Source organism: Heterocephalus glaber, unplaced genomic scaffold (assembly GCF_053883595.1).
Source record: "Heterocephalus glaber isolate CG9 unplaced genomic scaffold, H.glaber_assembly_v1.0 deba00001773, whole genome shotgun sequence".
Lineage (NCBI taxonomy): Eukaryota > Metazoa > Chordata > Mammalia > Rodentia > Bathyergidae > Heterocephalus > Heterocephalus glaber.
Genome location: NW_028258463.1, coordinates 7,045,353 through 7,066,472, shown reverse-complemented (window position 1 = coordinate 7,066,472; position 21,120 = coordinate 7,045,353). Strand labels below are relative to the sequence as shown.

General features: G+C 47.0%; 1 protein-coding gene and 1 long non-coding RNA gene across 3 annotated transcripts in view; both read right to left on the bottom strand.

The window, feature by feature from the left end:
* Positions 1-779, bottom strand: part of Fam117a (family with sequence similarity 117 member A) — a 44,381-nt gene extending 43,602 nt beyond the window's left edge. For both annotated transcript variants that reach the window (XM_021239970.2, XM_004859660.3), the window contains exon 1: positions 527-779. In XM_021239970.2, coding sequence (XP_021095629.2) covers positions 527-722 — 196 coding nt within the window. In that variant the 5' untranslated portion in view covers positions 723-779. The remainder of the gene's footprint in view (positions 1-526) is intronic.
* Positions 780-983: 204 nt separating this feature from the next.
* On the bottom strand, positions 984-21,110 carry LOC110344783 (uncharacterized). Its single transcript, XR_015447821.1, has 3 exons — positions 16,362-21,110; positions 3,524-3,624; positions 984-2,245 (listed from the first exon to the last, which is right to left on the bottom strand). It is a non-coding gene; the product is annotated as an uncharacterized LOC110344783 (long non-coding RNA).
* Between the last annotated feature and the right edge of the window lie 10 nt (positions 21,111-21,120).

Genomic DNA, 21,120 nt, shown 5'->3' with positions numbered 1-21,120 from the left:
GCGAGCGGAGATCTGCTCCGGGAGGTGGCAGCAAGGAAAGCGCACGTGAAGTGCGGAAAGGACTCCAGAGCTGCAGAGAGGGCTGCCGGGCCGAACCAGAGCTGGAGAAGTAACACATGGCTCCACGGGCTCGCCTCCATGCCCCTCCCCCTCCCCGTGCGGCTGCCCAGCGCCCACCGGCCGCTCCCCGCTCCGCGCAGCCTCGGCACGGGGCGCCCCCATCCCACACCGCTCCTTTCCAAAACCTCGACCCCCACTTTTCGGTTACGCCCCCAAGGCCAGCCTCAGTCTGCGAGGTCTCTCAGCGCTCACGTCCGGCCCCCGACCCCCTGCACAGTCCTGGGGTTGCACCCCACGTTCACTGCTCTTCGCTCTCGCTCCCTCCGCCCTCGCACACTCTGCGCGCCCCCTCTCCTGTCCTCGCCCCCATCCACTTCCCCCTCGCTCTTCTCCCAGTACCCACCCCCGCCTTGCGCCCCCTCCCCCAACGGCTCCTCCCCCAGCACCCGCACCGGGCCCGGCTCACCTGCGCGGCCACCCCCGTCCCGGCGCTGAGACGGCTGCTGCAGCTGGAAGGGGACCGTTGCCCTGAGCGGCTGCAGCCCAGCCCTGGGGGAGCCGGCGGGCGCTGGTGGAGAGCAGCCCCGCCGGAGCCCCCCGGCCCCTCCGCGCCCTGGCCCCCAGGCACCTCCGCCTCTGCCGCCCGCTGCGGCCCCCGCCATCGCCCGCCCGGACGCCAGCCTGCCTCAGCCCCAGGACGAGCCCCACACAGCCCCCCAACCCCCCGCTGCCGCTGCTTATCTGCCCTAGGGACGGGGACCGGCCCCCTCAGCTCAGAGCTCTAATTGGCCTACGGAGCCCCGGGCCCACCCCCCTCAACCAATCCTCGAAGGGCTCTTCCTTTCCCGCGGATGATTGGTAGGTAAGCCTAGCGATCCAACCCAAGACCCCACCCCACCCCGCCCCCTTCCAGCTGTCCTACGTCCAAGAGTCCGCTGATTGGACCGTCCCGAAAGGGCTGGTTCTTCAGCACCACCAATGAAAAGGCTCAGAAAGGGGGAGCGTCACACCCAGTCCCAGGTAGTATGCAAATATGATGTCACGTGACGTCAGGCTTGAAGGGGCGGGGCCGGTGTAGGTTGGAATCAAACAGTGAAATCTTTGTGGGGGGCGGAGTGTCAAACTTTAAACTGTTGAGCCCCAGTAGCACGGAGAAAGTGATAACTTCAAAAGGCATTACATTTAGTTTAACCTAAAAACACTAGTTTTAAATCCTCGTAGGCTCTCAGAGCTGCTCGCAAGCTCCAAATTAAGATGCCACAAAGTACTGTAAAGTTTGTATATCATTTGCATGGGATTTGCATTATATGGGCGCACTTAATGGCTACCTTGCCTCATGTGACATTCACATTTGTTTTCCTCCACGTTCCCAGCTTCCTACTGGAGGTTGGTCCAACGTTAAAAAAAACACGTTAGCCGGTAAATTAGGCTGGGACTCGCGGGAAAGGGGGGGGTGGGAATTTTCCGGCAGAGTCGACCATTCCAAGTCCACTTCGGCAGAGTAGAAACACCAAAGCGACAGAGAAACTTGCCTAAAGTTTGCAAAGTGACTCCATTAGTAAATCATGGTCTTCCCACTTTAGTGCTCTCTGACCCACAAGTCAAAATGAGACTGGATTGTCCCCAAAGAAAATGTATGCAATTTTGAAAATCACATGCTGTAATATATAAAGGCATTGGGAGAAGAAAGCTGCACTTAAAGTACCATTAAAAATTATGACTCTTCAAAAGAAAACATGTTGCTCTTGTATTTGTTAACCATTTTGTTCTATATATGGAAAAAGCAAAAGTCAGTCAACCCTGGATTGTCTGTGGTGAGGGACCATCCAAATAATTGGATAATTCCCTCTAGATTTATATTTAGCTATGAATTCTATTTTTGATCTTGCTACAGATTTATCTTTCTATTTCTGTTTTTACCCAGTTTAATGTTAAAAGGAAGGTATTCCCTGAAGCCACTCTAATCAGAGTGAAGGAGGGTACACTGGGAGCACGCTGTGAGGCGAGGAGATGTCATGCTGGGATTAAATATTGGAAGCAGATATACTGGAAGTGAAATCCAAGGATTGACTGAATATTAAATCAGCCTACATACACAGAACCAGTGAAGCCAAGGGACATTCTGTAGAGAGGGTTTCTTCACAAAGATGGCGTTCTTGCAGGTTGGAAGGATTTGCTTCAAAATCTGACATGGGAGAAGAAAAAAAAATGACATGGGAATTTTTTGGTTGACTGCAGAAATGCTGTCCTCCTTTTTCACGAAGAGGACCACTTTATCAAAAGCAGATAGGAATGAACAAAACTGATGAACTGATAAAAACTTAGTCTATATAGACTTAGCTTGGTTTTTTAAAGAATATCTTACACTAATACTGTTTCTCAGTTTCAACCAGTCCAAGGTTTTCCTGCAGTTTTTAAAGACCCTCATGATTATCTGGAAGAGGCAAACCATAGATTCTTACCATGGTCCAAGGAGGGAAACTGAAGTCCAAAGAAGTCCTTTTGACTCCTTTTGACTCAGAACTCTACCATATCTTATTGGACCACCTTGCTTCATATCTTCATTAATAAAAGCAGTAATGGTAGGAACTAACATTCATTAAGTTTCTTTTTCCAAGCCAGGTCCATGTTAAGCATTGTGCATACATTATCTCATTGAATACTCACTATCACACCTACGAGACAGGTATTTTATCCTCTTTAACTGAAGCTTCAGAGAAAAACAACATGCCTAAGGTTATTGAGGGAGCCTGACTCTGGAGCCGAGCCCCTAAACCCTATGGTTGTAAAAAATTTCTCATGAACACAGAAGGTTTACTATTGACATTTTACATAAAGAATCTCTAAAAATGTAAATCTGGCTGAGATGTGAAAGTTAACATTTGTCTAGTGTCTTATAACTTTCATATATATCATCTCATTTAATTCTCACAGTAGGCATGTCAGGTAGGAAGTGCAAACATCATCGTCATCATTCTACAATAGGTGAAGTCTCAGACTTACCCAAGGTCATCAAGTTAATAAATGGCAGACTAAGGACTTACATCCTAATTTTGTTGACTCCAGATTCAAGAACTTTCCCAACCAACACGCTAGGCCAGTGGTGGTGAGTCTATAGCATGTGTGCCATGGCGGGCTGTTTGTTATCACTGAAAGCTCTAAAAGGTTCACCGTCATTGCTCTAGACTTATTACCTGACAGCAAAAGGGTAAACCAATTGGTGTGTTAAAATCTGTTCTTGCCTGAAAACCTATAGCCTTGAGGACCTCTCAACATGTAGATTCTTAGAAGCCTTGGGAGAAGATGAGTAGTTTTTATTGATTGAACCTTATCATGTATATTAGAGGTAATCTTGAAACACAGGAATCTTGAAACACTCTGGGCAAATGGCTTTTTCTCTCTATGCCAGATCACCCCTGCTCCATTAACCCCACAGGCTTGTTCTAAAGATAAAATGACATACCAGTGGTTTCACCCTTTTGCTGTCAGGCAATAGGTGGAAGTGTAGCTCAGTGGTACAGGGCTTGACTAGCATGTACAAGGGCCTGGGTCCAATCCCCAGTACTGGAAAAAGAAAAGATAAAATGACATATCATTGTACAGACATATTGTTGCCTTGGAGATTCTAAACCTTATTCTAAGGCCAAGGTACCAGGAATTGAAGACCTGGACAGTGGAAAAAGAGCTACTGGAGGTGGCACAGCCAAAGAATGGAATCTTCCGAGTTCAGAAAGTTATGGTCTTTCCTGATAAGTTGCTAGCAAAAGACTGAAGTTGACCTTAGCTAAAGGGGTAGGAGGAGGTGTGTGTAGGGAAATCTGTCCTCTCTTTACTAGGTACCATGCCCAACCAGGTGGCTCTTGTTCGCCTCTCTGTCCTGATAGCTTCTCCTGGCCTGGGTATGATGGAAGGATAAGGACCTCAAAGATGAGCTCCTGTCTGTTTCCTAAAACCAGCCACTTCAATGGCTATAGGAGGTCGTGTGCTGCTATGCCTGGAGTTACAAACTGTTTTCTTGCTTTTGAGAAAACTTTCATTACTGTTCCTACCTCCATCCTTAGCAATATCATTGCCTTCCATTAATGCACTTGTCACGTATTTATTGAAATGACCACTATGCCAGACTCTGAGCTAGGCACTAAGGAACGACAATAATGCTGGAGATGTGGTCCTTATTCTGGAATTCACAGCCCAGGAGGCCTTGAGGCTTGTACGTAAAGTGCCACTGGGTTGGATCTATTCCAGATGAAAGACCTAACCTGGTTCCTACTTTCAGAGACTTTGGGTCAGAGGTAGGCACTTGAAAAACTTCAAAAGTGGAAGGTTCCATTCACCAAATATATCGATAATTTTTCATCTCTAGGACATTTATTTGCTTCGTGGGGTTCAAACAGCAAATGCTAAGACCCTGGATCCCAGATTGGTCTTGGGATATCCACAGCTGTCACAAATAAATGAGGACTCAAGAAATGGGACTTACGTTTCCTACAGCAGTGAGTCAGTGGTATAGTGACTCCCCCCAAGCAGTCCCTATATGGCTGGAGGGTTTAAGAGCAGTAAGACTCAGAGGACCACCAAGGACAAGAGGCTGTGGGGGAATTGTGGCCTCTTCTTCCTGACCACTGGACTAACCATGGTTGTCACTGGAACTTGACGGTTCTAAAGGCACTCTCTGCCCTGCATCCAGGACACCTGAATCCTGCTCCATGTGTCCATTTATGCCACAATAACTCACAAGAATGGGAGTTCCACATTTGTATCCTCCAAAATATACCCAGTAGCGACTGCTCAGCAAAGATTAGAGAAGCTTTGATTCCCCTTGGTCCCTGGGGGCCTGCCTGTCTCTGAAGTTTTTGGTAAATGTCAATGCACTTACGTCTTTGGCCCCTGAATTCCAAAATAGTGCAATGGAAAAGAAGACGCCGCGGACTCACAGTGCTTTTTTCCGACCTACCTCCTTTACTCAGCCTCGGTCTGAAATGTCAGGCCTGGCTCCTCAGGGAACCGGGGAACGAGATCCTGAGGAAATGGGGTCAGAACTGAAGGAGCAGAGCAGCCTGAGAGGGACTGGGAAGGAGGTTTGCGGGAATGAATGAGGTTAAGGGAACAGGGTAGGGAGGGGTCTGATTCCTTAGCCCCTCTTCCTGTCCTGGTAGCCGCCCTCTCCCTGAACCCCTTCCCTGTTACTCCCAGGGTAACCAGCTGGCCTGGGTTTTGACCTCCTGCGCTTTCTCTGACATGTTTTGTCCCTTGCAGTGGCCCACCACATCTTCTTTGGTCCTCCACTTGTTCTTGGCTTCATTTGAATGGGATGGCATTCATCCCTGAACTCTCCTGTGGCTCTCAATGGGAATCCAATTTTCTTGTTAAATTGTAGCTTTTTAAAGATAAAGGGGCCTTATCCTGAACAATAATGATATGGCAGAAATTTTCAGACAGGTAAAGAGGAAACATAAGAAAAACATTAAAATTCTAGAATATTGGGCTGAATGGCAGGCAGCCCATGAAAAGCACATGAATTCTTAAAAGAAAATAACTGGAAGGGACATAATAGAGATATGTATGATTCGTCACAACGGGATGGAGAAAAGGAAACCCAGACAAGGGAAGACGTTGCCAAAGGCCACTCAGAGAATGAAAGGGACCAGGCCTCCTGCATTCTGGGTGGTGTTGTCTCAACACATAAATAACTTTTACAAGAATTTAGGTAGACTACTATTATCAATACAAAGGAGCAGAATCCCAATGCATGCTACAACATGGATTGAACTTGAAAACATTGTGCTAAGTGAAAGAAGCCAGACATGAAAGACTACATATTGCATGATCTTTGTATACAGAACGTCCAGAAAATTCAAATTTATACAGACAGAAAGCAGATCAGTGCTTGCCCGGGGTGAGGGGTGGGAGTAGAGATCACCTGGAAACAGAACCAATAGAACTCTCTGGGGTGGTGGAATGTTCCTCAGCTGGAATGTGATATTGGTTCACAATTCTATAAGTTAACTGAAATCAAAAACAACATTCTAGGAATACACATGTATAATGGGTAGATTGTGTGGTGTGTAAGTTATACTTCAATCAAACTGTTTTTTAAATAAAAGTATAAGGAATTTATAGATGAGGGATCCATGACATATGAGAGATGCTGCTAATCTTTATTTATTCTTTTTTGTTTTGTTTTGTTTTTTGAGATAGGGTCTTGCTATGTAGTTCAGGCTGGCCTTGAACTCCCTATGTAGCCCAGGCTGGCCTCGAACTTGCTACAGTCCTCTTGACTCAGCCTCCTAAGTATTTGTGATGATGTTTGCTGTACTAGAGATTGAACCTAGGGCCTTGCATATGCTAGGCAAGGGCTCTACCACTGTGCTCTGTTGCTGAGTTACATCCCCCAGTTTTTTATTTTTATTTTGAGAAAAGGTCTTGCTCAATTGCCCAGGCTGACCTTGAACTTGCAATCCTCCTGCTTCAGCCTCTGAGTAGCTGGGATTATAAGCATGTGTCACTATGCCCGAGGACTTTGCTAATCTTTTTAGGGAACTGTTCCAGGAAATAAATATATCTGCCCCCTTAATGTTACTAAAAGTCATTGTGGGAGATGGACCATGTGTTTCAGGAATACCTAGGCTGATATTTCTCATTTTTTAAAACAGAAAAGCTTCCTAAGGACAACAGGTGTGTCTTTGTTATCACCCTACAATCTAGCACTGTGACCAGCACAAAGAAGTGGCTTCACAGAAACATGGATTAAATACACTCTAGTTCCATTTTGTGTGTGTGATTTGCGTTTCTGGGGGAGCCAGCTAGTTTCCAGAGCACCTCCTACATCCACTTTCTCAGGCACCCCCAACCCTAGAGATAAAAGTCTTTGGAACAGTAAGCCGGCCGTGGTGGTACCTGCCTGAAATCCCAGCACTTGGGAGGCTGAGGCAGGGGGATTACCCCAAGTTTGAGGCCAGCCTGGGCTACACAGTGAGCTCAAGGCCAGCCTAAATTACAGAGCAAGGCCCTGCCTCACCCCCCAAAAAAAAGTCCTTGGAGGGGAGGTGTTGGTTCGGTCCACTCCAGTGGTCTGCATGTAAACTAAAAAGCTCATTTGCTTCATTCCCCCTTCAGATTTCTCTTCCTCTACTGTTGTGTGAGTCGTCTCAAAAATGTCACTGCCTCTGGGGCAAATAAGTTCTAATACTTTTGACATTTCTCCATTTGATTTCAAATTCAACCCCTCGCCCTTCCTCTCACCCACGCACTGAGTGAGGCATCAAGTATCATCAGAATCCAATTCAAGGGTATTATAAACGTAGCAGAAAGGACGCATGATTTGCAAGTTGGTCTGTGCTGGATTTCCTTTAGACTGAGGACATGAGCTCCAAAGCTTATTTTGAGCCAAAAATGTTATCTATAAGGGGCTTTTGCAACCAATGACTGCAAAGCACCACTACAGATTCTTATTCAGTTTATGTACGTTTCCTTCAATTTCCAGTTTTATTTTGCTTTTTCCAAATGTTCCTCAACTGACCTTGTCAGATACTAGTGATTCTCTTGACTTACATGTTCACTTTGTAGTTCTCTTGTGCGCTCGCTTCCTCTCTCTCTCTCATCTCTATCTCTCCACAAGGTCTTACTATGTAGCCCAGGCTGGCCTTGAGCTCACGGCAATCCTTCTGCCTCAGCCTCTTGAGGTGATTATAGGCCTGTGCCACCATGCCCATGTAAACCAATTATTTTATACTAGCTTATAGGTAGCATTATAATTTCTCCTAAGCCATTTTACATTTATTATCCTTTCTCCGACTCTGAGCAAAAGGATCTACAAGGTGTGTCATCTGTCAGCAACTACGCCAAACCACTACTTCCAACCATATTAATTCAATGTCAGTTAAGTATTTGATTGTTTCTCCAACTAGTATTTTTGATCACTCTTGAAACTTGAGGCCAAATTTCCTGCAGACTGAAAGCAGGGAAGGCCCCACGTTTGTGAGGTCTGCTGTTTCTTTTTCTCTTTTGATACTGGGGATCAAACTCGGGTCCTTGCGCATAGCACCACTGAGCTAAATCCCCAGCCCTATTTTTTTTTTTTGCAGTGCTGGAGATGGAACCCAGGCCCTCTTGCACACTAGGCAAGTGCTCTCTACCCCTGAGCTACACCCCAACCCTTCTTTTCTTAAAAATCACTTTGCACTTCCTTTTTAAGTAAAGGGAATTACAAACATAGAATCAGGTATAGGGCTTTGGGAGGAGTGTGTGTCAATGAGGGTCTCTGATATTAGCATCTCTGTAAATCTGCCACTGATTGAAGTAAATGAGGCCCTGATTACATCCTGGCCAACACTTCAGTCCTGACTGAATTAGATCTATTCCAGGATCTTCCTGTGGATTTCCTGTACCCAACACATCTATTCCACAAGATGGCTCTGGCTCAATAAAATGGCCTTGGCAGCCATGTCTCTAACAAAAAAGTCTCAAAAGGCTGGACTGATGCCCCTCCTACTTAGCAGCTGGGTGGCACCTTAGAATCATGTTCTTTGCAGAGGATGTGGTTTCTCCTGCTGTGCATGTACAGGGTACAGAACTGGAACCCAATTCTGGAAGCCCCTCATGGCTCAATGCCTTGAGGGGTTTTGTTGTGGAGCAGAAGAGCCTGGCATGTTCCATCCAGTACATTCCACCAGTGGCCTCTGTGACTCCTACTTCCATTCAACTTTGGCAAAGGCCTGGTGATAGTCCACAAAGGAGCCTGTATTCTGCTGGGCTAGGAAACCCCTGGCCTTGTTTCTTCTATGCCACTCTGATAATATCGCACAAGTTAGCACCTTCCCTGGAAGTCCCACCCAAAAGCACCATCCAATTCTCTAGCCTCCTGAGGGTTGGTCCTGAATACTGACTCCAGGTTTAGACACCAACTGTGTCAATTTCTTGGCTCTAAAACACTCAATTCAGAATACATCCCAGGCAAGTAAGGGGGTTCCTGAACCAGTGTGTGGGGGGGTCTGCATTTCTTGGAAAGCCCAAGGAACCCCCCTCCCCTGTGGAGACAGTAACTTCAGGGCTCCAGGAAGGAAGGAAGGCAGGTAAGCTGGCCATGTGCCCCCATGACAGCATAGAGGAAATTTCTACTTGGTGGGTGCTTGCTATAAGTTAAGCAACTTGCACACATGATTGCATTAAACTACTTTACTTTCCCCATGACTACTCTGTATAGCAGGTACAGTAGGTTTAACCTTCAGAGAGAGGTTAGGGAATGGGCTACAGAGCTTACGGTAGTTAAAAGTGACAGGGCCTGGTTTCAAAGACTGTACATAATCACTACTGAAGTGTTCAGCGTTCTGAGTCAGAGGGACCCAGACTTGGAAGTCCACTCCTGGACCCAGAGCTTAAAGGTCAGAATTAGGAATACAGGCCAGACTAGTTATGCCATATAAGCCAGTTCTCTTGCTTCCCCAACCCTGAACTCCCTGAAACTGTCTGTGTCTCAATTGCTCAGAAACAATGGAAGTGAGTTTGGTGGTGCCTAGCTGCCCCCAGAATGGGAGTTGAACCTCACAAAGACATTAGTGTGTCTCTGCCTGTCATGGCTAGCCTGGGGCCAAATGCATTCCCTTTTCTCCAGCTTTCTACCTTGGGAAAGGAGAGAAGTGTAGGAGATGGTGTAAGGGATGGTGTTCCATTAAGGAGAAATTAGAAAAAGATGAAAGGGGGTGGCAGGGTGGTGCTGCCCTTTAAGAAAGCCTGCCAGTACTCTTAAGAAATGCCAGTAGGTAAGGGGAGGGGGAATGAATGTGATAAAATAAAATTTATTTTAAAAATTGGTGGTATACTCGGGAGGCTGAGGCAGGAGGATTGCCATGAGTTCAAGGTCAGCCTGGGCTACATAGTGAGTTCAAGTCCAGCCTGAACTATACAGTGAGACCCTGTCTCAAAAAAAAAAAAGAAAGGAAGGAAGGAAGAAAGAAAGACCAGTAGTGTGCTAGGGCAAGTGAGAAAGGTCTTCATGGGGATCAAAAGAGAAGCCACTAGAGGAGGCATTAGGTGGGACTTGGAAGAGGAGGTAAGAATCTATTCAGGAGCAGAAGTGTGCTTTAATTCTGCAACCACAAAAAGATCAAGAGAAGAGGACTCAGCCTTTGACTCTGTCTCCCCACCTCTGGGGTGGGGTAGCCAGAGGAGAACTTGCTGGCTGCATCCACTGCCTAGCCTGCTGACTGCTGTGGGAAGGGCACTGGCCACTGTGCCCGGATGCTAAGTGATGGCATCCCTGCCTGCAGCCCATTCTCTCCTCTCTCGGTGCTTGGTTTGCAACTCCACTTGGCAGGGAGCCTCAGAGCAGGCATGGGGGGCAGGGTCCTCCAGGCAGTACCTGATACTTAGTGATTTATAGGCTGCAGGAAGGCATGGGGTGGCGAGCCAAAGAGGGGAAGACCAGAGACGAGTTTCCATGAAGCAGCAGCATACCACAGTCAAGCGTCATGGTACCTGTTCTCTTGATGCCTGGGCCTTCAGGCCAGCTTTGAGCCAGGATGCAGCCTTCACCCCTTCCTGGACCCAGGACTCTTTTACCACCCTGCGTGACACCAGTGGAATTGGCTGGAATAAGGCTAATGGACATAAGCCCAAATCCTCAACCTTTTTTTTAAGCTCCACACTGCTGAGAGAGGGAAGAAATAAGTGAGGTTGAGCAGCTCAATAGCTCTTGTTTTGGGAGGATTTATTTTTTTTAACGTACAAGAATTCTTTCGAACCCTCCATAGCTGCAAGAAAAACTATTTGAAAGGTCCCTTCCTATGGGGCCAGAGGGTTAAGTGCCAGGGATGGAAGGCTCAATGCCAGGGATGCTGGTTGCAGGGATTCCAGGGAGCGAGGCTAATGGCCTCCCCACTGTGGGCTCAGGAATACCAGGCCCAGGCACTGGTTGCCCCGAGAGATGCAGCCCGTTTTACTTCAGACTGAAGGGCACCAACTTCTGGGATTTTCCCTTCTGTGGTGGGAAACAGGGTAGAATACACCCAAGGGACCAAGAGACCCTGTGCCCGAGAGTGCAGAGGGCAGAGAAGGTGACCACACTGAGACCTGGGTGAGGGTGAGACCAGTGGGTGATTTATGTAGTTTAGAATGTGGCCCCTGCTGGTGGAAACAAGATGCATTTTGTGAGAGTGCATGGTAATTGCCCTTCATGAGTATGGTCTCAAAAGGTCAAGGGATGAGCCCTGAATGGCCCTAATGTCCCTGAAACAGTCCATTGTGTAGCTATTGTCTGTACATGTAAAGGAACTCTTCCTGACCCTATTCATACTTGGCTTTTTTTAGCCTCTGAAATTTCCCAAGTGAATAATTGCATATTACCTTATCCCTAGGTTGAATCTATCCCCTTAAAGCTTTATCAACCAAACAGTTCAACACGTATTTCTTGAACCCCTACCATGTGCCAGGTACCAGGCTCAATTTTGGGGACATGTGGGTGAATAACACAGGTCTCTGTCTGTCTCTCTCTCTCTCTGTTTCTCTCTCCAGGGAGTCTGTCATACACATGGATCCTAACCATCTTTCCATAATCTTTTTTCTCATATGGTAACCTCCACTTTGACCAATCTGAAAACTTTTCTTTATATATGTCTTCCTTAGCAGGTAGAGTACAGAATTAGGCACTGTATCTCATATGCAAATACTATATGAATGCGTGTAACACTGTGTGAACTAACTTCCTGCACCTGAGTTCAGGGATACATTCAGTAGTTAATGAGTGCCTATTACAGTAGTGCCAGGGACTCTGTGAGGCGCTGGGAAGGCAATGGTAAAGTGGACACTGTCCTCATGGAACCTACAGTCTGGGGTTAGCGCTGGGGGAAATAGAAAGGAAAGAATTGTAGCATTGGCCTGGGGATTTAGCTCAGTGGTTTCGCCGCCTGCTGCGCAAGCACAAGGACCTGAGTTCAATCCCTGGTACCAAAAAAAAAAAAAAGAATCAAAAAGAATCGTAGCATTGCACACATAAATATATAACTGCAAACTGAGACAAGTGCTATGCAGAAAAGGATGGTGTGACAAGAGTGTACAAGTGGGGACCTTGATCTGGTCTAGAAGTCTCAGGCAAGGGTTTCCTGCAGGAGACAACATTTAAGCTGACATCTGCAAGGTGAATGGAAAGAGGTGAAGCGAGGAAGAGGAAAGAACATGCCAGGCCGAGTAGAGTGTGCGCCGTGGCCCTGAGGCAGAAGTGCACTCTGAGGGACTGCAGGGAGGCCACAGAGCCAGCAGCACAGGGACTGAGGCAGAGGGCCGCGTGGGATGGGCTTACAGAGCTGGCCAGAACACTCACTGCAGGACCTGCAGGCCACATAAGGCTTCAGACTTCTCACCCTGGCCACTCCTGGGAGAGCCAGAAGTGGCCTTTCCCCCAGATTGCTAATGCCACTTCCATTTGTCTTGAAGGAATGGGAGCTGCTAGGAACCTTCCTACTGTGCTGCCATCATGTGACAATTCCTGGCTGGCAATGAAAGGGCCCCCAGACCAATGGATCAGCCCCAGCCTACAGCCCTCAGGCAAGGGACAGAGGAGCAGGGTGGAGGGCGGGTGGAGTTCTTTGCCCAAGGTATCAGCTGCACAGTGGTGGTTGGAACAACCCCAAGACGATAGTCCTTGCTCCTAGATAACTCTATCATGTGCACCCCCACCCCCCAGAAATGGTCTGGTAGCCCTGCCCACTTCCTCCACCAGCTGCGCTCCATACTCAGTCTGGGGAGGCCTCTGGATCAGAGCTCTGACTCTTCCTGGCGTCTTGGGCCTTGACCTGGCAGTTTGGGCCATGGTACCATTGGAACATGAGTGTTCACATCCTTCATAATTCGCAGGGGTATTGGTGCAAGCTATGAGAATGAGGGTTTAGACTCAGACTTCCTGAAGCCCTCTTTGCTCCCAGATATCTATCTCTTCAGAGCATGTGGTTTGATGCAGTGACATCTGCTGGCAAGGCTGGGCTGGGAACAAAATGACCAGGTGCCCACTCATCCTCATGTAATTTGCAGACTGGTGAGAAAATCACCCTCAAGCCCTGAGATAGGGCTGGGGTCAGTAACCTCTGCTGGTCAGAGCAAGGCTGACAAAACCGGGGTGTGGGCTTGGACCATGGACAGGCGCATCTTGGGTAAGTAGAGGAAATGCTTTTCCTGACTGTGGCTTGCATCCTTCATCTTGGCCAGCTGACTCACATTTGGGTACAGTCAGTCTCGAGGGAGTTTGGGTCAGCATGTGTCAGTGACTCAGGGGCACCCATTCTTAGTCCTCTTTCCTGGAAAAGCATCTTTCAACAAATAAATGGCAGAATTTTATAAATGGCAGAATGCAAGGTCATTTTCCATCCTACTGTGTTGGTCTGTTTTGGGAAATTTTTAGTTCTCACATCACCAGAAAAATGGTGTCTACAGAACTATCGTCACAGTTCTTATGGCCATGAAGTATAGGGGCTTTCCCCCACAGTATGGGGGCTTGAACCCAGGGTCTTTGCACTGAGCTACATCTCCAGGGAGACAGGGTCTTGCTATATAATTCAGGCTGGCCTTGAACTCATTACCTAGCCCAGGCTGGCCTCCAACTTGCAATGATCCTCCTGTCTCAGCCTCCCAAGCGCTGGGATTGCAGGCATACACCACGATACCCAGCTAAAAAAAATTTTTTTGGGGGTGGGGTGGGGATGGTACTGGGGATCGAACTTGGGTCTTCATGCCTGTGAGCCAGGCGGCGGAACCACTGAGGTAAATCCCCGGCCTAAAAAAAATATTTTTGAGACACATCTTGCTAAGTTGTTAAATTGCCCAGGCTGGGCTTAGAACTTGAAATGCTCCTACCTCAGCTCCCGAAATGCTGGAGTTATGGGCACGTACCACCATGCTCAGCTGACTATGGCTTTCAAAGTGGCTCATCAACACTTTATGGAGTAGGACATAACCTTCATCCATATCATCTACACGTTCTTTCACAATCTCACTCTTCTCAGTGGCATGTTTTCTTGACAGAATTCACCACTAAGTGTGATTGTGAGGCCAAAGGATAAGAGCGAGCAGAGAATACCAGAGAAACAGTTATGAAGTGAATGTCCTGCCTTATGACACTGACTCTGTAACTGAAAGTGGCCTGAACACAGCATTTCTCTTCTTCCTTTTCTAATTCAAATTTAAAAGAAAAACATCAAGACCCCACTAGCAAAATTAACAATGAGTAGGATTTCACAGAAAAGGAAACAAACACACAGACAACTAGAGTATATCTTCACTAAAAATAAAATCAAAACCCCATTTGAGGGCAAATTTTCCATTTTTATTAATATTGTAAGATTTTAAAAAATAGCACTTAGTTCTGGGAATAAGATCTTGAATTGGTATCCTTGAACTAGTGGTATTTTTGGGGAAAGAAATAAAAGCAGTATATAAGAGGCATACATAAAAACATGAGAGCCAGGCATGGTGATGCACACCTGCAACACCCAGCACTTTGGAGGCCGAGGCAGGAGGACCCCCCCAAGGGTTCGAGGCTAGCCTGAACCACTTAGCGAGGCTCTGTCTAAAAAAGAATTTTTCAAGTGGAGAACAATTGGAAGACTACATTTAAGAAAAAGTTGCTTAGGGCCAGGAATTTAGCTCAGTGGTTCTGCTGCTTACCCTACAAGCACAAGGACCCGAGTTTGATCCCTGGTACCAAAAATAAATAAAATAAAATAAAATACAGCTGCTTTGCAGTAATGGTAAGGTAAAAGATCAAAATTTTATTTTGTGTTATTATACTGAGCTAGTTAGTAATTCTGAACAGATGGAGGGGGCTGAGGGCTGGTGAAAATTGTGTCCCCCCCTCCCATATATACTTGCCCTCCATTGACAGAAGGATATCAGCTTACCCACACTGCATTCTCAGCTCCCAGCCCAGTGCCTAGCACATATAAGATGCTCAAGAACATATACAGGAAAATGCCTGCAATCTAAAAGATCTCAATCTGTCATTACTGGATACATTACATCCTTGGGAATAAAGAGGAATCGGTTTTGCGGGGGTGGGGTGGGGGTGGGGGTGGGATGAAGACCCATCTGTAAAGGCAATTCCCTGGCCTTCTCGGTTAAGTGAGTTTGGGTACAGAGAACCCAGGGAGAGCCGGTCTGTTAGAGAAAACCCAATTACAGTGAGGAACATATGTTGCCCCGAGGCCTCTGCTGCCATAACAACATCATGCAACTAGAACTACAGCCCTGGAGGGCTTTGGCCCTGTCAAATATAGAAAAGGATGTCTTCATCATGAGACAGCTTTGTGCTCAGAGTTCCCCAGGGGTGTGGATCAGGGAAGGGAGCAGATAAGTGGAGGGAAGGGAGTGGATGAAGGAGAGGGGTGGGAGAATTGCTATTGAGATGGGCTAGAGTGATTTTTTTTTCTTAGCAGTTTTCAAAATGTGGTTATTTGACTGTTTAGCTTTGGTAGTTATTTATAACCCCAGCTGCAGAGGCGGGGAGCTGTGGCTGAGCCTGCTGGGATCTGTCCAGTAACTCCCGCCCCCCTAGGTGGGCTCCGGATGGGGCTGAGGGTGAAAGAAGCAGCACATTCACAAGGGCCCAGAAGGTATGAGGTGTGCCAGGCCGCATCCAGCAAGAGAAAGGAAGCAGGGTCCATTAGTGACTATGCTGACTCTATTTTTGTTTGTTCTTTTGAGACAGGGTCTTGCTAGACAGTTCAGGCTGGCCTTGAACTCAGGGCCATTCTCCTGCCTTAGCCTCCTGAGTGCTGGGATTACAGGTTTGTGCCACCAAGTCCAGTTTCTAACTCTATTTTTAATGCAGCTATAAATGAAAAGATTTTAATATGAATCGTGGTCATGTCAGCACCCAGCAGCCTGAGATTCTCCCAAAGTGATAGGAAGTAGGCCAACACTTTTATTCAGAAGTTAGGAGATGAGCCTTTCTACCCTGGCATTGTCTCGAAAAGGTCCAGGCATGTTTCTGTTTCTGTTTCCCAACCTCCCAAGACAGTTCTGCGCACACAGAGGAAACACCTCTCCCTGTCCGGCCTGGGCACATGGCTGGTCAAGAGGAGGCTTACAGGAGAGAAAGGCTGGTTCTGTACAGACCTTTACTGAGTCAACACCTGGTGGGGGTTCTGGAACAGAGAAGTCAGTGCCACCTGATTTACTGAGCCCTTTTAGGCACCAGGCAGCGAGGGAGAAGCTGGAGACAATGTGGCCCCCCAAGCAAGGTTCCCAGCCCCCAGGAGCTCCCAGGCCTTTGAAGAAAGCATGAACCATTGCAACTGTATTTGAAACATGGCACTTACCATTCCACTGGTGAAGGAACCTTTAAAAAGGAATTTGAGAGATCTTTTAAGGAGCTTACAGACGTAACTGGGGAGACAAGACACAGACTGAAGTGAGAAAATATACAAGGGCACACACAAAGATTGTGCCCACGGTCACTGCTCATCTCAATGGCCCCTCCTCCCTGGCTAAGGTTATCATTTTAGCCAATCTTTGCCTTGGGTCTCCCTGCCACTCCAATCATTCCCCTAACAGCTGCCAGAAAGAGCTCTCTAACATGCAAGTCTGATCACAAGACTACTGTGCTTCAAGTCCTTCAGAAACAGCCCACTGTGCCGGGGGTGGGGGTGCACACCTGTGATCCCAGCACTTGGGAGGCTGAGGCAGGAGGATCGCTGAGAGTTCCAGGCCAGCCTGAACTGTATAGCAAGACTCTCATTAGGAAGAAGGAGAAAAGAGGCTGCCCATCACCTCTGGTCTGGTGCCTTAGCAGGGCACTGAGGGCTGTGTACGAACTCGAACCCAACAACAGTCCTATGCTTTTCTAGGAAGCACCTCAACTCCACGCCAACTCAGTCACCCTCACCTCAATTCCCTTCGCATGGAAAGTCCTATTTCCCATGTCCAGTGACAAAAATTCATCCCATAATGTTGACTCTTGTTTCACTTCTTCTATGTATACAGATGAAGCACTCCACTTCCTCCTCTGTACCACCAGGCCTTACTCATCCTTCTACTTCCCCATGTGTTTCGGATCTTGGGCTTCCTGTCCTGTCATCCCTGCTGGGCTCAAAGCTCCTTCGGGAGGAAGAGGGTGTTCTGGCCATCTTGGTGTGACTCAGTGCCTGCTATATAATGCCTAGGTCATCACTCTGTCGCTAAGCTGCAGAGAGGTTGAACAGACAGAAGCAAACCACCACTGAGGCCACGTGAAGGTATAGTCACAAACATTACGATGTTATGGCCATGACTAGGGTGCCTGGAAGTATAAGTGACAACAGCCATTTATTGAACACTAACTCTGAGGAGCTTTGCTGAGTGTTTTACAAGAATCACCTCCTTCATTCCTTACAGCAACCTGTGAGGTGACTATTAGTGTCCCCAATGTACAGAGAAGACTAAGGCACCTATAAACTTAAAAACTTGTCCAGCTAGGTAGACACCTATAATTCCAGCTATTTTGGAGGCAGAGGCAGGAAGATGGCAAGTCTGAGCTGAGCCTGGGCAACTTATAGCAAGATCTTGTTCCGAAATAAAAAATAAAAAAGGGCTGGGGATCTAGCTCAGTAGTAGAGTGTTCTTCCCTTGATGGCTGCTGCTTCCTGCTAGCCATGCCACAAACTGTTTATCCCCGGCATGCCCTGTTTTGTTTTGGTGGGTTTTTTGGGGGGGCGGGTACCGGGGATCGATCTTGGATCCTTGTGCTTGGGAGGCAGGCGGCGGAACCACTGAGCTACATCCCCGGCCCTGTTTTGTTTTGTTTTTGAGACAGGGTCTTGCTATGATGTAGCTTAGGCTGGCCTTGAACTCCCAGCGATCCTCCTGACTCAGGCCCCTGAGTGCTGGATTATAGGTGTGGACCACCATGCCTGACCCGCCAGGCCCCTCTGCCATGCTGCCCTGCCTTAGAACCACCTGACTATGGACTGAAACCTCTACAAACCATGAGCCAGAATAAACCTCCCCTCCTTTAACTTGTGGGTGTCGGTATTTTGTCACACCAATGAGAAAGTAACTAAGATATGATATCTTATGCTGGACACCAGTAGAACTGATCAATACCACAAATAGGATTTATGTTCCTACTGCCTTTAAGAGAGGAGGGAACAGTGTGTTGACCAATGGTATGAGGAAAACTATTTAAGTCAGTGCAATCTATCATTATGCCCTACTACCTTAGAAAGAATAAATCAAGCAAGACTCTCTGAAGATTTTTTCCCACCAGTACTGGGGGAACCAAATGACTCTGCACTGAGCTACATTCCCAGGCATTAAAAACAAACAAACACAACTTCTATTAAATTTCGAGGCAGGGTCTAAGTTGCCCAGGCTGTCCTGAAACCTGTGAACCTCTTGTCTGTGAATGCTGGGATGACAAGTGTGGCCCATTACGTCTGGCTCTGAAGAAAGATCTTTCTAAAGAGGATTGGGAAATACATTCAAGTAAGAAGAAGAGCCCGTGAGGAAGTGCAAATGTGGGGAGAACTTTGGATTGTGCCCATGTTGGGTCTGGGAGATGAGAATGGGCAGAGGTCACTGGGGAAAGACTTTGAAGCCAACAGTTCCTGCTTGTAATTGTGTTGTGATGAAAATGACTCTCCAAGTAAAGATTATAGTTGGTTAAAAAGAAAAACAGAGAGCTTTTAAGACTTTTCTTCCTTATTCTAAATATACCTAGCTGGTCTACTGTCCTCTCAAGAACACATTTTTCTCCTTAAGATCATATTTCTATCCTACTGGAATTAGTTTTCTTCATCTTTCCAACAGAATGTGCACATGCCAAGGATAAGAACCATATCTAAGCAAAACCAAATTCTTCCCCTCCCTCTGCAGTACTAGGAATTGAACCCAGGGGCTTCATGCTGAGCTACATCTCCAGACCTTTTCTTATTTATTTTTGGGTACTGAGAAGTGACCCCAGGGCCTTTATACTGAGTTACAGCTGCATCCCTTTTTGTTTTGAGACAAGATCTTGCTAAATCACCCAGGCTGGCCTCAAATTTGGAATTTTCCTCCCTAGGGCTCCAGAATAGCTGGGATTTCAGGCATCCACCACCATACCTGGCTGACAGGGTCTCACTATGTATTCCAGGCTGGCCTTCAACTACGTAGCCCAAACTGGCCTGGAGCTCACAGCAGTCCTCCTGCCTCAGCCTCCCAAGTGGTAGGATTCCATGTGTGGGCCTCTTCATCCAGATCTGAAATTGTAAACTCTTTAGTGTCAGCTGCAATGTTAGAGAATCCAGTGTAGGAGATTAACTAATGCTGAGTATCTGTAATGATGGGAATGGTAATGATATTCTAACGGACTAGCAAGTATTTACAGTGGGTAGAACATGAACAGGGCACTATTAGAAAAGAGTACACAGAAGAATTGAGATACTTTTTTTTTTTTTTTTTTTTTTGAGACAGGTTCTCACTATGTAATTCAGGTTGGCCTTGAACTTAGGCCCAGGCTGGCCTCAAACTCACTGTGATCCTCCTGCCTCAGCCTCCTGAGTGCTGGGATCACAGGTGTGTGCCACCATGCCCAGCCTAAGATATGCTCTTAATATGAGATCCTTATCACCAGTTAGGGAGCTAGAACATCCAAGAATGATCTCACAAATACAGCAGGAAGTACAAAGTAACAGCAATAGTGTGAAATTAAATGCATGAGTGCTGAAAGGATACAAAAGAAACATGAGCCATTTTCAAATAAGTTGTTATGTGCAGTTCAACCCAAGTTATCAAAGGTAGTTATTTTAAGCACTAAAACCTAAATACTAAATAAAAAAGCTGCCTGTGTCAAAAACGGCCCAGGCAATTGCCAAGGAGAGTGAATGCTGGCAAACCGACTGGAACTTAAACTCCTTGGAGTTCTTCATCTCATACATCAATCAGGTGTTTATCTTCAGCTGCTTCGTTCTTTCAACTCTGCTCCAGTGGAACTCTCCATCTTAACTGCCCCAGGTCGAAACTGGGCTCCAGGATCCTAATTTAGGGATGGACCTTGCCTGGATTCCAGCCAGTCGGTCTCCGCCCAGCATTGCTTCTCTTGTCTTCCTCTAGGGAGGTTAAATCCTCCTGCCTGCTCTCTATTTTCTAGTTTTTTTCTGATGGCTCTTCTGGCTTAATATTCTTTTTTTTTTTTTCTGGCCTAATATTCTTGACCAGACCAACCTTTCCTTCCTAGGACCTTTCATTATTATGTAAATATCCATTCCTTTCCTGGTTCCAGCTTCACTAAAAATATTCCTTCTTCCTTTCTCCCTCCTCCAACTCTTGGCTCAAGCAAGCATATGGAATACAGAGGTTATTTGAGCTGAGTGGGGTTCCACGTTTCTAAGACTCTAGTAAAGCACCTTCACATTCAAGAAACAGAACCCCCCCGCGCCCCACTTTCTCAAACCCACACGCAGTGGGACAACGAGGTGGGCGCTCGAAACAGAGCTCAACTGGGAATTCCTCAGAGCTAGTTTTTGGAGCAGGGCTCTGCCTCTTCCTCCAACGTGAACAACTAACTTACTTGCTGTTCACTAGCGGCAAGGACAATGTCTCCTCTACCAGACAGGAAACTTCCTCCTGACGATCGCTACTCTTTCGTTCCTAATTTAAATCCCCACTCCAAACCCTTGGGACCCAAGAATAGCTCTTAAAACACAGTTTCTTGTGCAAAATACCCCTGCCTAACTTTTGAGTTTATATGAGAAACGTAAACGTCTTTTAGTCAATTAGGCAACGAAGAGGTTAAATCTCGGCAACCTGATGGGTTCTGGGGGTTTCCTTCCTTGACTCCAGAAAAACACGACCGGGAAGAGAAATTTTGCCCAAGATAATGACGAAAACCGTTAACTTCAACTCTTGGGCTTTTTGCCCCACACAAGAAAGGCTACTCACGCCCACAAAGGGTGCCACTCACCAAACTAAAAATGGTCGGCCCAAGGTTCTATTATTTGTGTCACTTCCTGCCCAATTCCAAAATGGCGCTCATTAGCTTCACCCAAAGGAAAGAACCTCCCAGCACCCTCTCTGGCCCATAACGTCACGTGATGCGAGCCCCAGCCGGAAGTGAAGGAA